This window comes from Mastigoproctus giganteus, chromosome 10, assembly GCF_048544385.1.
Source record: "Mastigoproctus giganteus isolate SK-2022 chromosome 10, ASM4854438v1, whole genome shotgun sequence".
Classification (NCBI taxonomy): Eukaryota; Metazoa; Arthropoda; class Arachnida; order Uropygi; family Thelyphonidae; genus Mastigoproctus; species Mastigoproctus giganteus.
Window position 1 is genome coordinate 200,777,793 of NC_143584.1, and position 18,034 is coordinate 200,795,826.

Below are 18,034 nucleotides of genomic sequence, written 5' to 3' on the forward strand. Positions count from 1 at the left end.
CACACTATGACAGAAATGAAAGTGTTCTGAGAATTTCCAGAGCGCCAATGCCTCTGAAGAAGTGGTTGCTGTGGTTCCTCCAAACTTTCTTGTTTTTCTTCTTAAGTAGGTGTCTGTATTCACATGCTACTGGCTTTGGAACTGTGGAGGTGTTTCCTTGCTCGTTTATCACATTAGTTGCACCATTCTTTAAGCAGGAGACTGATTTTGTGCTTGTGTAAGTGAGTCTAAGACCCCTGTGTATCTATTCTATATTTTTAATTTTAGTTTCATTTAGTAGTTTCCGCTGGTGTGCAGATGGCAGTTGGCACCTCTTCAGCATTACGTTTTTGCGGTTTAACAAATTGAAATTGTTAAACAATTACAATTTCAATTATAACATGTTAAACATGTTATAAAGTAATTGTTTAACAATTACTTTATAACATGATATAATAGTGTTTTAATTTTGTTAATCATTATTTGATTAAACCACATTTAATTTACACTTTACTGAAAATGATGTGATACAAATAAAGATTTTAAATTTCAATATTTCTGCATAATTTGATAGAAATCTCAATGGTAGTTTGTTTATACTTCTACTATTATAACTGTGAATGATTAATTATGATTAGAGACTTATTTCAAGCTTACCATATGCCCAAATATCTGATTTACTGCTAAACCTCATATATCCTAATACTTCAGGAGGTGCCCATTTTATTGGAAATTTTGCTCCCCCAGAACTTGTGTACTCATCATCTATAACATACCTGGCAAACAGCAAATAAAAAACTTAAGTTATATTAATGAATATTTATGTTGTTTTTTTGAAAAGATGCAATGAAATCATGGTCACTTATTTTTTTTCCCATCTGCAGTAATATGTTCAGAATTTTATGTAGTAAATTAATTAATAATACAGAATACAGCACAGGTATACAGATTAAATGCTTACCCTCCAGTTTTGGTTATATTCATATATTTGTTAAAATGTTTTAGAAACAGATTTATAAAAACAAAACAAAAGCAAACCTAGCAAGTCCAAAATCAGCAACTTTCACAATGCTTCCTTCTCCAACAAGGCAGTTTCGAGCTGCTAAATCTCTGTGAATGTAATTGTGTTGCTCTAGATAAGCCATACCACTGCATACTTGGATACACATATCTAGAAGAACACCAGCTTTTGATAACAGACGAGTTTCATTTTTCCTCAAATATTTCAAGAGCGACCCTGTAATGGTATATTAATTGTAAGAAAATTACTAATTTCTTGTATGAAAAAGTACAGTTCATGCTAGATTCACCATATTTATTACAATTTGATTTTAAAATAACTAATAAAAAATAATATGGAACCCAACATAGGCAAAATAAATTTAAATACACATTTAAATACTTATCTGAAATGTTAAAAAAGATATTAGCATCAGTATTACCTCCTTCAACCAAGTTCACATGTCTCAGGCAAAAGCAGTAGGGGGTCCTTCATTGAAAAATGAGTTTTTAACCTCACAAAAAAGATAAACTGACCTTAAGAACATGTGTGATGTTCTGAAAGTGGATATCGATGTTCTACACACTGATATGCCATAGCTTAAGATTGCATTATACTACAGTAAGCAATCCAGTCCAGTTATATTTTGCAGTAGGTCCAAAATATTTTGTCCAATTTCTTTTTATGTATGCTATCAAGGCAAAATCTTATAAGTATAAAATTAATGAACCAAAGAGATGATATCTTAGTGCAATTTACAAAACGATTTTCATGGTGAAATTAGAACCAGTATACTATTAGTTGGAACAAATAAGAGATGGCAGAACATACATGAAAAATATTAAGACATTTTTTGAAAGTATTCTCTGTTAAATCAGAAATATCTATTGATCCAGAGCCTGATTCATTTAAGAGAAATTTCGATTTCTGAATTACTGTTACCCACTAGTTTTTCTTACAAAAATAACTATAACTACAATACCTATTCTCAAAAGAAAAGCTAAAACATTTCTTTTTGTTGTTATATTTGAAAATAATAAAATTAAAAAAATATCTCAATGCTAGTTAAAGAAATGGTGACCTATCCATTCATGCAAAATTATGCATGTGTTGATATTACTAGTATTAGAAATGGCCACATGGTGCAAGGAAGCCTATGTATGGCTTATGCTGCACCAGCCAAAAAAAAAAATAAATAAATAAAATAAAAAATTTACTGAATTGATGAAAGGACAGCCATCTAGTGTGAAGTAGCCAAATTATGATTATAGTAAAAACAGCAGAGTTTTATGGGAAAATCACATAATGCATCGATAGTTTAACAAATATAGTTTAACAAAACAATGCTGGGACATTGAAATTTGCAGTTGTTTACCACATGGACAAATCAATATCTGATCTGTGCATCTGCCTGTAACATATATGGATAAGTAAGATGAATAGTTAATTGGTCTGTGGAACGTCATAAAGCTGTGTTATGGGATGATGAATCATGTTACACTGTTTTCTGAAATGATGACTGCACTTCAGTTCTTTAGGATTCCCAGATTATGTTATTTATCATTCCAACTGTGAAATTTTGCAGTGTTGCTGTCCACATCTGGAATTATTTGACCTTGAATCATTGGTCATCGTTCCGAAACAGTGACCTGCCATGTATTGCATCATCATGCTGGACAATTCTGCTCTTCCTAAGCCCTAGCAGCACTATGGAGAAAGTCTTTTTCTGTTTCAGCATGGCAGTTTGCCATGTCATACTGTACAGCCTGTAGTGGCTTGATTTGAAGATGGAGGCATGCAAAACTTCGCTGGCCTGGCCTGAAGCTAATGTTTCAGTTCATTCCACTGAGCACCTTTGGGATGTGCCAAAACACTGGCCTCAGGCCAGGCCAATACATCCACAATTAGTAGCTGAATGGACCAAAATACTATCATGCTGCCATCAAAAATTGGTACGGGCAGTTCTTGCTTTACGAGTTTCCGGGTTTATGAGTTTTTTTTTTCAAAGTATAAGTATCAACAAAATCGAAAATATGAACATTAAATGCAAAAAAATGAATGTTAAATATTCATAAATACCGCATTTCAAACAATGTGTGTAGCTATACAATACAGTGCACACTGCTTTATGATATTAATCCGTTACCATCGTATCGTGAAAATATCGTAATGTGAACCCAATAACACATTGAGCAGCATGGCTCTATGGATAGAGTCGAGGATTCTGTGATTTACAGCTTTGGGGTACCATGTTCCAGAAGCATAGGTAGCTATCGGCAGGAAGGCGGCTTTGTAAAACAGCTTGAAGGTCTTCTTTTTCAATCCCCAGTCCCTTTTTGCAACTCTGGTAACAAGGGCTGTATAGCCCAGTATCTTCTTACGGATGTATTTCAAGTGTGCTTGGAAGGAGAGAGCAGAGAGGATGTAGCAGATAATCCTCTAAGTGGACAACTGAAATAAACTTTCAGCCTCAAACTGGCAGACAAAGTGTGCAGTTTACTAGCAAGTGACTGCCAATTAACACTGAGAATGCCAGCAAGCAAGTTAAATATGAATAAAGAATGCTACCAAGTGAAATATGAATAAAGAATGCTACCAAGTGAAATATGAATAATAAATTTATAAAAATTTGTGAAGCTTTTTCACACTGTTTCCATGATAGAAACTCAGATGCTTGCAAAGATTTTATTCAAACAGCTGATGGTGAACCTGGTTTCCCAAACAGCTGATGGTGAACCTGGTTTCCCAAACAGCTGATGGTGAACCTGGTTTCCCAAACAGCATTATTACTGAGGATGAGAGCTGGTGTTGAAATTGAGATTGCAAGGACTCTGATTTGATGTGTTCACTGATTTTAATGTGCTCTCATATTCTTCTGATATTCAGAAGAATATGTGAGTAGAACTAAATACCATCACTGCAGAGGAGTTTTCCAAGTCTTTTCAATTGTGTGAATGCTCTAACAAGTGTATTCGGTCCCTTGGGGACTATTTTGAGGGAGAAAATTAAAAATTATATTTCCTTATTAAGGTAGTTTGGTATTAAGGTATATTTCCTTTTTAAGGTATTTTGCCTTATTTGAATTCAATTTCCATACTTTTTTTGCCACAATGTACACACATACATGAAACTCATAGTTGCTTAATAACAATTGAAACAAAACATGAAATTTCACATCACATCAATGTCAAGACCCAAGATTTCTACAGAATACAAAAGTGCATTAGTACAACAGCAGTATAACGAGGCACCTCCGTAGCCAGGTGGGAAGGAGCAGCAGTGTGTAGCACACGCTTCTTGATTAGACCGGGGTTCGAGCCCGTCACCACCAAATATGGAGGATGCGGAAAGGTCAGGGAATGACCACCGCATATCCCGGAGCAATATGGCCTTAGTTGCTAATGCTCCTAAAAACCAAATAACAATAACAAACAAGCAGTATAACAAACTACAGAGACAGAGAAGGCAAATCACAACTATGGAAGGTTCTCTGTGCCAGTATTTGGTTTCACCACTTCTCACTCATTTGAAGAGATCTGAGTTCATATAATATTGCCTTAGATAAACTATTAATTTTAATGCACTATATAAATAGTGGCAACGGAAGACTTTTTTTTTTATTTGGATATAATTCTTTGATTTTTAATAACTGTTTCCTAAAAATTTAAATATGAATAAAAGAAGAAAGAACAGTTACTACAATGTGTTTTATATTCTAATGGTGTGTATTCTACACTTCAATTAATACCACAATTGCAAACAGCAAAATATTTTAATATTTTTAAAATATATATATGAAAACACACATTTAATGACTAAATATTTTTACACAACATTGAAATTACAAATGTGATTCAGGCACTAGTCTGAGTCCTCTCTGGGATTCTATCACCAAGTCAAATAAAATATATAAAAGATTTCTTTTACGTAATGCTTTTGGCAACCAGAACAGATTAAACTTACCATGTTTCATATATTCTGTAATGATGCATATTAGTCTATGTTTACTGCACACTCCATACAACTGAACTAAATGCGAATGTTGTAGCTTACTAAAAAAAAACAAGAATGAATTTTATAAATTATGGAAGCATATCATAATAATTTAATACATATATACTAATAGTAATGTTCAGCAATACTATGCATGTATAACTACACTATATCAACTATTATAATTTATTACTGATATTTCTTCAAATCTATGTTTTGAATATTCTCTGTTGAATGTTCGCTAGTGCTACATTCACAATTCATTCAAATTTAATCTGACCTTTTCCATATTTGTACGAACTGACATTTTAAACATTATTATACAACATACTTTAGTTATCAAAATAGTTTACTTTACAAACATGGTTATGTTTCCAAGAAATAGAAATTCTCTGTTTTTCTACTGTAGGAATAATTTCTACAATAGAAAATTCTCTGTTGTTTCTTATATAGAATAAATTTCTCTACTGTAGACAGGGTCACGTTAATGCTACAGCCAAACTGGCCATGGCCGGGGGCCTCATTTTCAGTGTAAATATTTTCTAAAGTAGTAATAAAAATTTCTAATAATAATAATAAACCAAGAAAATGTGTAATATAATAATAAACCAAGAAAATGTGTAATATAATAATAAACCAAGAAAATGTATAATAAAAAGCATACTCAAACTTAACTTGCTGTCTCACTTCCAACTTCACCTCTGCATTATTCAATGTTTTTCAATGAAACAAGGAATGCTGAATGATACCAAGAATTTGTCACAGTTTGCTTTGTTGGAAGAAAATGAAAGAAATTGCTGGTTCCAACAAGATGGTGCCACTGGACATTTGACAATTTCACTATGAATCTAGTGGAATTTTTTAGTCAGTGCATTATTTCAAAAGGATTATGGTCACCACATCCTCCCTACCCACTTCCAACTTCACCTCTGCATTATTTTTTGTGGGGAATATTAAAATAAAAAGTATTAGCAATAATCCACAATTGAAGGAACTCAAACAGATCATTCAAGTTGGTATCCAAAGCACAGACCTTGTAACACTTCAGTAAGTGCTGTACAATATGATAAACAAAACAGATGCATGTTTATATGCACAAGGTATATAATCTCAATGCTTACTGTGATTAATGTATACCTTTATTGAAAGCAAATGTTAATAAATAAGTTATTTAAAATTTTTAAATTTGTATTATTTTAATTCTTGCATTTAGGATTTTGTTTTAAATGGATATAACTCTGTATATAGACAAACACTAAAAATGTTAGCAACAATATTAATTCAAACAGATTTTGAAAAGGAATATATGGATATCAATTTTCTCTCTTTATAAAGGAAAATAAGAGTCTCTCATAGCAATGAATATGAATTAGAAGAAATAAAAGAAACAGAGGGAGATAAGAGGATTTTAATATATTTATTTATCAGAAAGAACAAAGTTAAGAAATGTTTACAGGGTTGTGTTGGAAACAAGATATGGTGAATAGACTATTGTCAAAAGATAGCTATGGAAAATTAGTTTAGAACAGGCTCGAAATGAAAAATTTTACAAAACAGAGCATTCATCAGGATAATACATGCAGAAGTATGTGTACATGTTAACACAAGTACACGACATTAACAATGTGTACGGAAAATCAAAACTATTCCATCATCTATTTCAAGCCTTAGTGCAGAGTGTATATAATCCTTGCTATAAAATCAAGTAGCAGATTTGACCAGTTTCAGTCTCACTGGTAATGAATGGAAGCTTTTTAAAAGATTAGTGACACATAATGAGAAAGAAGTAGAATGCTTTACTAGTTATATGTTGAGTGTAGAGACAATATATATTCATTGTAACTGCAGATTATAAAGCTAAACCTGCAAGTTTATGAATGTTATTTCTGATTTACAATAATAAAATAATAATTATAGAAGAGGTCAGAAGAGTAAATAAATGAAAATTCCAAGCTTACGTCATAACCTTGGCTTCATCAATAAAATCATCCTCTGACATGGTACCTTCCTTCATCATTTTAACAGCTACATCTATGTGTCCTCTCCATTTTCCTTTTCTTACAACCTGTTTAGAAATAAGCTTGCTTATTAAACAATAATGTAGAATAGCTCACATACTGTTTGCAAAGCAAATCATAGGATATCAGTGAACTATTTTAACTATGAATTACTTTTATAATCATTGACACATACATTAAGAAAAAACATGATTATGTCATTACATATTGCACTTATATTCTATAATATTCATTTTATAAATGAAGTCAGTTAATGTAAAGCTGATGAAAACAACTAAATTATACTGTTTTTAACCATACATTATGTTCAATGTGCTATCACTGATCAAATAGTCCCCAATAGCCCAGCTTTAATTAAAGAAGTCAGATAAAGTTTGAACAAATATCTTTTAAAATAACATTTTTCCACTCAGATGTAATTTTCTACTGGATGAAAATCATGCTTATAACCATCTATAGTATCTATATCAGTAGAGCTCATCTATTTAATACTTACCCCAAATTGACCACTTCCAAGTTCTTCCATCAAGGTGAGCTCCGCAGGATCAATCTCCCATTTATCTAAGGAAATTTACAATAAATCTTATTAAAAAGTGATACGTATATCACTTTGTTTCTTATCAGCTGGCAGGGTAAAAAAATCAATACACAGTAAACTCTCATTATAACACTTCTGCTTGTAGTGCACTCCAGCTCTTAATGCACTTTTCCTCTGGCCTCATGGTCATTCCTATGAGGTACTATGCATTTTCAATGTCTATAGTGCTCCCATTTAATATGCTTGTGTGCAAATTTTCAACCTGCATGTTCACCATTGCTTCATAAACAGTGCAATAATAATAAAAAATAAATAAAAAAAACTGAAAAATCAGTTATCTATCAAAATACTGAAAAATGGTTCCCAAAGGGATTCCAATTATAACACTTCCCCAGTTATGGTGCTCTTTGGGACTATTCCTTTAAAAGCACTACAATGGGAGTTTACTGTATACATTTGCAAACATTTTACAACTTTCATTTAATGACTAAATATTATTTCAGTTAAAAAAAAAAACAGAGTGGTACTATTGCTAACGAGTAATATCATATTACTGTTACTGCAATCTCTGATATAAATTATAATTTCATCAGAAAGCAGGCAGATGCAAACTTCACAAAATAGTTGTGATATAATCTTTTTCGGATGCCAAGTGATAAATAGAAGTAATAAATTTTAATATGACAACTAAGCTTGGATTGTCTATGTTGTTAATTCCCCTGACCCTATGTGGTTGTTTTGTTGGAAGGTAGAAAAGAAGAAGCGGGGGACACAAAATTTTGAAAGTAATTGAAGGTTAGAACTCGTGAAGTTCATATGATATATGAGAGAGAGAATACCCTTTATGCAGAGATGTCTACTTCAAAAAGATCAATCAGTGTATGACTCAGTTTTATAGACTGATTTATTTATTTAATTCAGTAAATAAATTAATCATTTTATTTATTTCAGTTTTATTTAAAAAAGTGAAGTAAATTTTGGGCAAAGCCTCATGCTACAAGAGCCATAGAACATTATCATACAAATTAGGGAAATAGCCTCAGTTTTGTATGTAAAAGTAATATGGTATTCATTTGTAATAAACAGCACTATACTTCTTATGGAGGAATATATTTTTTTAATGCATAGTGCCATACCATGACAACTTGTGATGAAGTGCCTCCACAATATGAAACTGATACAGTCTACAGAAAATTTAGTTTGCTCATAGCTAAATACAAAGCTGAAACTTTTGCCCCACCTATATGGCAATTGCAAAGGTAGTCAAGTATCATGCTGCAATTGGTCAAAACCCACTGCTAGTGGTCAAAATTACCAATTTAAGTGATAACTAATTTTTTCATTTGATACCTTGTTCACTTTTTTAAAGAAACATATTCCCACACTTCTTACTCTCAATGGGCACATGTGGTATCTAATATGGTCTTGTGGCACATGGCAGCAGTAGCAACATCAGTTTTGTTGCTTAGGACCAACCTATTATTTGCCACAGGGGAAAGTATTAGTCCTCTAATAGGCTCATCAAAAAAAAAAAAAAAAAAAAAAAAAAAATCGCAGCAACAGGATTTCAAAAATCACTTTTTTTGTGGATAAACATCAAGAAATAGTTGACACTAAAATTTTATTTTTATTTCTGACATTACTGGATAATAAAAATCAAAAACATCATTAGAAACAAGTCTTGTCATCCAAAAAAAAAAAAAAAAAAGATTTCCCTGCCTGCCTTGATGTCAAATTTTAGGGTCAGGAATTAGGTGAATCTAAGAGCACCCAAAATTCTATTGGAAATTGAATATGGGTATAGTAGGGTGCTATCCTTTTTACTCCAACATGGCACCTTAAGGAATTTTTTCTGATTATACTTCTCCAATTAAAAAATAATTAATGATGAATATCAGAGGCAAATACCACACTTGAGGAATACTAAAATTCACATAACTCTTGCCATGTTTAATAGCAACTGTACACCAAGAGTACCTGCTTGAGGATTAAAGGCTAAACTGTAATGTATAGCCAGTTTCCTCCCTAAAGTTGGTTGTTTGTTTTTTGCATTTTATAAATTTTCCAAAAATTTGTACATTGGCTTTATTATTTTAATAAATTAGTTTTTTCCATGCAAAGCAAAGTTTATCTTCCAGTTTAGCCATACCATATGCTAAAATATCTTTTAACTCTTAATCAGTTATCAATAATACAAACTTTTGGTGAACAGTTTTAGAACTTGAAAGACATATTGCTTACATAACAAAAAAATCAGAAGAATCTGCCTAAATGCTGAGGGTTTCAATGTAAAAAATTATTTAACTATCAATTATTACATTTCTCTCTTTTTTTTTTGCATAATTACATTTTAAGACTTATTTTGGGAAGTGGTTTCATCCCTTGCTGTTAAAATGGAAACCCTTCTGAAAGGTTTCATCTTAACAGAAAAAAAAACTTTCATTTTTATTCTACTTAATGAACTATAATGCAGAACCAAAAAAACTTTTCAAAATATTTTACTTACCATGACTAAGGCCAACAGTAGCTGGAGCACAGTTTATATTACTACTAGATGGTGGCTGTTTCAGTCTTGTTGCCAAACCAGCACAATTATGCTTGTGATAATATATAAGTTCCTCAAGTGATGAAAATGCATGCTTTTCTGATAAATAATATTCTCCTTTTTCATTGGACTTTACATGATAATGTTTCACATGTGGCTGAGAACTATAAAAGGTAAAATTCAATTTGAGTTGTAGGTCTTAGTTTATAAACTGAAATCAAAAAAAAATTGAAAACAACTGATATAAAAAAACAGGAAAAGAACTAAAAGATATACCCAAATATGTCTGTCTAAATGAATTTCTCTAACAAACCCAATAAACCATGGCAAAGCTAATCACTATGGAAGTTCTGCCTTTGAAGAGTAAAACACTATGATTTTCTTAGCTTAGCTCAAAAAAAATGTTATTCTATTAAGGAAAAGTTCTCAGACTGTGCTTGTAATCTGGAATCATTAACTGTCCAGAATATTAGTAACAGTTTCCTTTTGGAAGCAGCAGTTTTTATATGTAATCACTTCTTTAACTGTTTCACCCAATTCTTGAATATGCACAATGAGCCAGTTTTTGACAAACCCTTCAGTGTAGTGATGGTGGGTGGCTTTTTTTTTTTAATGCCATATTATTATAAAATTTGTTCTCTTAGCTCACATTTTAAGAATAGCAATGCCCAGAAATTTCTGGCGAGATGTGATCTGGCTATAGAGTGGATGTGCTAGTGATGCACTTCTGATGGTGATGGTAGACACAGCATGGGTTTGTTAAGGGAAAGTCTTGTCTGACAAATTTGATAGGATATTATGATGTGGTTACAAAGGAACTGGATGCAAAAAATAATTTTGATATCATATATTTGGATTTCAGGAAAGCTTTTGACACTGTTGCCCATGGAAGACTATTGTACAAATTGGAGCAGAATGGTATTAAGGGTAAGTTGCTACAATGGATAAAAAGATGGTTAAGTGGAAGAAGACAGAGGGTGGTAATCAATGGGTGCTGCTCTTCTTGGACTAATGTTATTAGTGGAGTCCCACAGGGTTCGGTGTTGGATCCACTGTTGTTTTGTATATTTATCAATGATATTGATGAAGGTATATCAGGCTTAGTGTCATAGTTTGCAGATGATACAAATGGCAGGGTTGTTAATGACAGTAATGGCAGTGTGCTACTGCAACAGGATCTAGATAATTTGGGCAGATGGGCTAAGAAGTGGCAACTGAAGTTTAACCTTGACAAATGCAAAGTACTGCATATGGGTAGAAGTAACCCCAGAGAAACATACCAACTGTGTGGTACTACACTTAAGGTGGTAGATAATGAAAAAGACCTGGGAGTAATTGTGCAGTCAGATATGAAGTTTTCTGAGCAATGCAGACAGGCTGCTAGGGCAGGTCATGGGGTTTTGTCAATGATATATAGGAATTTTGCTAGCAGGGAAAAGGAGGTGATTATCCCTCTGTATAAGGCAATGGTCAGGCCACGCCTTGAGTACTGCGTACAGGTCTGGAGACCTCATTTTAGGAAGGATGTACATTTACTTGAGCGTGTACAGAGAAGGGCAACAAGATTGGTGAGGGGAATGAAGGGATCCTCTTATCAAGAGAGGCTTAAGTTCTGCAAATTGCAGTGGCTGGAGACTAGGCACCTGCGCGGTGATCTGATTGAGGTGTATAAGGCCTTGAATGGTTTCAGCACGCTGAATTCTGATGGGATCCTTCCACTTGTTCAGATTACGAACCTAAGGGGGCATAAATTCAAATTAAGAAAGGACAGATGTAGAATAGATGTGCGGAAATTTGCCTTTAGCCAGCGGGTGGTTAATTGCTGGAACAAACTTCCATCTGTCGTTGTGGAAGTTGATAGGTTGAATAAATTTAAGGAGGAACTGGACAGGCATTTGGAGAGAATGGTGTGATTTTTGTTTTTTTTTTTTTGGCTGATGCTGCATAAGCTCATACATTTGCTTTCTTGCATCACATGCCACTACTACTACTACTACTACTGCCTCTTGTGTCATATGTGCAACATGCAGTCTACCATGTTGCATATACTCTGGTCATTTTTGCAATTATTCTGTACAACTCTAGCACCTCTGTGCTCTTAAAAAATGATAATTTTTCTATAGTATCATTAACTTTACAACTGACAAACAAATCTCCATTCCTATTCTATCTATCCCTATTACAGAATATATTCCCTGTTTCTCTAACAACTGAATCACCCAGAATTACAGCCTCTTGTAGGACTAGTACCCTCTGTTCCTGATGATCCTTCCCTATAATCACATGCATGAGAATAAGCTTCAATGTTATGGCAGACCCCTAAGTATCTGATGAGTTCTCTAATTTATTTCTCTCCAGGCTTAAAAAAAAAAAAACTATTTTCCTTAGGCACTCAAAACACTGAATTTTTGCTTCATTACCTAATTTTCTTTGAATCTTACATGCATTAATGGATCATCTGTAATGCTATTATATTCTGATAGAGACAGTTCAAAATACATGCCATGGTGAGTGCAAGCAATAAGATCTCAACCTACATAGCACTTTTCTGCAGCAATTCTCCTCCCAGTCATACTATGAGACATGCTTTCTGAGTCATGTTAACTTTACTGGATCTTATACTAACCATAGTTAAGTAAAAAAATTTAACTATATCTGCAATTACAATATACTCACTAAAGTACTATTTATAATACTATGAAACATTTTTATAATATACCCTACTAAAATTTTAAATATAGAAGTGCAACACTAACTGGACTATACTGTAAAATATTGATCCCTGATACAGTATAAAAGAATCTATAAAATAAACTACAACACTATTTGCAGTAAAATATAATGTTTTTATAGTAAATATTACATATATATAAAATCCTACAAAAACTAACAAGATAATGCTTACCCTATGATGATTTGGTTTTTAGGAGCATTAGCAACTAAGGCCATATTGCTCTGCGATGGTCATTCCCTGACCTTTCCGCATTCTCCGTGTTTGGTGGTGACGGGCTCGAACCCCGGTCTAATCAAGAAGCATGTGCTATGCACTGCTGCTCCTTCCCACCTGGCTACGGAGGCGCCCCCCCCCTATGATGAAGGTTCAGGCTGAACTTTACTGAGTTTATTGAAATCCATCCTCATGAGATAAAGACTTACTGTATGTTCAGTATAATGATCAAAGATACCCATATTATTTGCATATTGTTTTTTTACATATATTTTAAAGCACACTTTTTTAAGTAAAAATAATGTACAATAACTCACCCCTAATTTAGTCATTATTTTATATAAAAATTTTGTCCACAAGAGATGTTAAATGTGGAGGTTTCAACATATGAGAAACATATTAAATTTTATTAATTAATAATTATTACTCCTTGGAGCTTAAGAAGGAAATTCATATCTGACCAGCCCTAGCATCAACAGCAATAATGTATCTTCAAACAGTATCAATGTTAAATGAGGTCTGAACACAATTCTTGAATGATGTAATATAAAAATAATGCTAAATGTAGCCCTTCTCTGTATTTATCTCAGAAATATTAAATTATTATTACTACTGCTACTGCTGCTGCTGCTATTATTAAACAGCCTTCTCTATAATATCAAGATTTTATGCAAGGTCATTCCAAGATGATTATTCTTCTTCCTAAATGAGTAAACAGCACAACCAAAACAAGTTAGAAATAAATAACTGCAACAGCTAAATACAATAACAATTCACTTACACTTTGGTAAAAAGTGATAGGGTAAACATTCCTTTTGTAGAAGAATTCCTGACCATGAAAGTTCCTTCTTTATTTTCCCTTTTGAGTAGGACTTCACATCGTTGCCTAGACATATCGCCAACATACCAACTAAACATCAAATGGGAAAAAAAATAAATAAATTGTATTCAGGTAGTACCTGTAGGGAAAAACAAATATTTTATAATATAAACTTTATATAAAAAGTTTAGCTTACTATTTAAACAATAATATCATCCACCTTGCAAACAGTGAAGCCTTACTACAAGCAGGTAGTAGCTTTACCATTCACAATTGTTATGTTCTTTAAAGTGTCTGCAAACAGCTACATTAGCATTAGCAAAGGTACATGATGCAAGAAAGAAAGCTTATATAGCATCAGCCAAAAAAAAAAAAAAAAAAACCCTTATTTCACCCATCCACTCACACCAAATGTTTGTCAAGTTCTGCTTTGAATCTATTTAAGCTATCAACTTCTACAACGACAGATGGAAGTTTGTTCCAGCAATCAACCACCTGCAGGCTAAAGACAAACTTCCGCACATCTATCCTACAACGGTCTTTCCTCAATTTGAATTTATGATCTTTCAGATGATTATTCTATGCAAGAGGAAGAATCCCATCTGCATTGAGCATGCTCAAACCATTCAAGGCTTTATACACCTCAATCAGACCACCTCGCAGGTGCCTAGTCTCCAGACACTGTAATTTGCAAAACTTAAGCCTTTCTTCGTAAGAGCACCCCTTTGTTCCATTCACTAATCTTGTTGCCCTTCTCTGTACTCGTTCCAGCAGCTCTACATCCTTCTTGAAATGAGGCCTCCAGACCTGTATACAGTACTCTAGGTGTGGCCTGACCACTGCCTTATACAATGGAATAATCACCTCCTTATCCCTGCTAGAAAAATTCCTGTATATCATTGACAATACTCCATGAGCTACTCTTGCAGACCATCTGCACTTCTCAGAAAACTTTATATCTGCCTGCACAATTACCCCCAGGTCCTTTTCATTCTCTACCACTGTCAGTGTGGTACCACAGAGTTGATACGTTACTCTGGGATTTCTGCTTCCCATATGTAGTACTTTGCATTTGTTAATGTTAAACTTCATTTGCCACCTCTCAGCCCATCTGCTCAACTTTTCTAGATCCTGTTGCAGCAGTGTACTGTCATTAGTGTCATTAACAATCCTGCCAACCTTCGTATCGTCTGCAAACTTGGACATTAAGCCTGATATACCATCATCAATATCATTTATAAATACAGAAAACAATAATGGACCCAACACTGAACCCTGAGGGACTCCGCTAATAACATTAGTCCACAAAGAGCAGTGTCCATTGATTACCACTCTCTGTCTTCTCCCACTCAACCATCCCTTTATCCATAGCAGCAATTTGCCTCCAATGCCACACTGCTCCAATTTGTGCAGCAGTCTTCCATGTGCAACAGTATCAAAGGCCTTTCTAAGATCCAAATATATGATATCAAAATTATTCTTTGCATCCAGTTCCTTTGTGACTACATCATAGTATCCAATCAAATTAGTCAGACAAGACTTCCCCTTAACAAACCCATGCTGTGTCTGAGCTATAACTGAAGTCTTGTCTAAATGATCCTGCAATGCTTCTTTAACCAGTGCCTCCATTAATTTCCTTGGAATAGAAGTTAAACTAACAGGTCTGTAATTACCTCTGTCTCCCTTTGATCCTCCTTTGTGGATTGGGGTCACATTTGCACATTAATTAAGAGTCTACAGGAAAAATGAATTAGGTCCTTGGTTCATAGCATATTTTTGTATGTAGTATATTTCAGTACTGTATTACTATATTTGATATATAATGTCTTATCACTGACTGGCTAGGTGTACTAATAGAAATCTATATGTTATCTGATGTTAGTTTTTAGTTCAATGTCAATTAAAGCACCAAAAAAGTACAATGGCAATGAAAGTAAGACACCATACTTTGCTCAGCAGCAGGAAAGATAGACACTATATTTCAAATTTTGGCCAGCAGCCCCATACACAGGAAAAAGGTTAACAACATAGAAATCTAAAATTCTTTTTATCATACAGTCGAGTCTGCTGACGAGGCTACTAGAGACGGTCGTGTTCAAAGCCGCTAAGTGGATTTTTCTTATTTATTGATTTGAAATTATTGTTTTTCTAAAACTTTTGATTTAAATTTAGTAGTATAACATTATTTTGTGATTTTCTGATTAATTTGGTATATTTATTCTTTACTCGGCCTTGTAATTGCATAAAAGTATCGGTAAGGGTATCCACGTGTTTGCAACTCCGCGGAACGAGAAGTTCTTTAGCCATATTTAGCCGCTTGATTGAATATTTTTTACATCGAATTATTTCTGAAAGTAGCTTATAAATCTAGTAAGGATCGTTAGTTTATTCTGAATTGAGACAGCGAGATTTGAAAGTTAATTAATACTTAAGTGTCCGTAGAGTTACCGTTCGTAACTTTCCCGCCTTTGTGATACGACAGTTATATACCGTACTAGATAGCGTTAGTTGAACTTCGTTAGCAGTTAAATTGTACTTTTAAATAAATACATATAACGACTTAGATTACAAACATAATATAATTAATTATATTTAACATAATTAATAACATAACATAATTAATTATAATTAATTAATAAATTAATAGAATCATGACTCAGACCAGAGCAGCAAAGCAAAAGGCTCAAGCTAATGGAAGTGCTGTGGCTCAGAGCAGAACTGAGGGGGGCAGTTGTCCTCTGACTCACAGCCTTATAAAATGCACTGTTTGCTTGATGTTTGCAGAGCAATCGGGTACGGAACATGATACTGCCATGGGGGATGTCTTTGTGTGTGCACGATGCAAGGAGTGTATCGATATAAGGCAACAACTCAGCGTTCTTGTGGGCCTATATGAGAGCTTGAAGGACAGGGTGGATGCCCTCGAAGAAACTAAATTGAGGGGCCCATCAAGCTCTCAGCTGCCCACATCAATGCCAGAGCTTGCACTTGGGCATCACGTGACACAGAGACAACCCCCAAGGCAGAATGCGCTGGTCCCGAAGGAACTAGTAGTTGTTGGTGACTCTATTGTCAGGGAAACGGGGAACATGCTTTGTAAAAAAGATAGGTGGAACAGGACCAGGGTATGTCTGCCAGGGGCAAAGGTTGATGACGTTGTAGAGCGAATATCGTCTTTTAAGGGCACAAAAGGTGATATAGTTGTACACGTTGGCACTAATAATATCAAGAGTAGGAGACCGGCAGAATTACTTAACAAGTACAGGTCACTGTTGAACAAAAGCCGAGAATTAGGGTTGAATTTGACAGTGTCTGCAATTCTGCCCAGACACGATAGGAGGGAGTATATGATGAGAGCCTTGTCAATCAATTCGGCCCTGGAAAGACTGTGCAAGGCTCGACGGGTAGAATTTTTTTCAGCCTGGACTGTACTTCTTAACAGGAGAGATTGCTTCTACAGGGATGGGATACACTTAAATAGAAAGGGTGCAAGAATATTTGCTGATGCTATCGAGGCAGTGTTAGGTGGGTCGGAAAACTGCTAGCTTGGGGGGAGACAAAGACCAATAGATTGACAGTAGCCACTGGCAGAGGTGAAAGAGATTCTTGCACTGCTTCTATTAGAATGAGCAGAAGCCTGAAAAACAAGATGCATGATATTTCAGAGACTGCTGGGAGCCATTGCGGTACAAGTAAACACATGGGTTGTGTTAGGGTAGCTAAGAATAGAAACAGGTGCAGGTATACTTGCGCGTACACCAATGCTAGGAGTTTAGTAAATAAATTTGATGAATTTGAGGTATTACTCAAAACATCAAAGGCAGATATTGTTGGGATATCAGAGACGTGGTGTCACACAGGAATAAGGGATGCAGAACTGGAATTTGGGAAGTACAAAGTCTACAGAAAGGATAGACAGGATAGGAAGGGGGAGGGGTTATGCTATTAGTTAAGAAACACATAAAAACCAAGGAAGTGAAGCCAGTCGACATCACTGGACAGTGCAGTATTGAGTCAGTTTGGTGTGACATAAGCATTGGGAGATCAAAATTGAGAGTAGGAGTGTGCTATAGGCCTAATGACTCTGATGAGTATAATAAGAAACTGTACAGAGAAATAGAGTGGGCCAGTAAATCAGAGAGTCTTATAATGGGAGATTTTAATTTCCCAGATATTGACTGGAATTTGGGGGCT

General features: G+C 34.3%; 1 protein-coding gene across 1 annotated transcript in view; it reads right to left on the reverse strand.

Moving 5' to 3' along the window:
• LOC150079777 (tyrosine-protein kinase Btk-like) overlaps positions 1-18,034 on the reverse strand; it is a 47,412-nt gene that overhangs the window by 10,342 nt on the left and 19,036 nt on the right. Inside the window, exons 6-12 of the mRNA XM_090384106.1 lie at positions 13,802-13,930; positions 10,035-10,237; positions 7,487-7,551; positions 6,931-7,037; positions 4,943-5,031; positions 1,018-1,216; positions 637-755 (exon numbers count right to left, since the gene is read on the reverse strand). Coding sequence (XP_090240232.1) covers positions 637-755; positions 1,018-1,216; positions 4,943-5,031; positions 6,931-7,037; positions 7,487-7,551; positions 10,035-10,237; positions 13,802-13,930 — 911 coding nt within the window. The remainder of the gene's footprint in view (positions 1-636; positions 756-1,017; positions 1,217-4,942; positions 5,032-6,930; positions 7,038-7,486; positions 7,552-10,034; positions 10,238-13,801; positions 13,931-18,034) is intronic.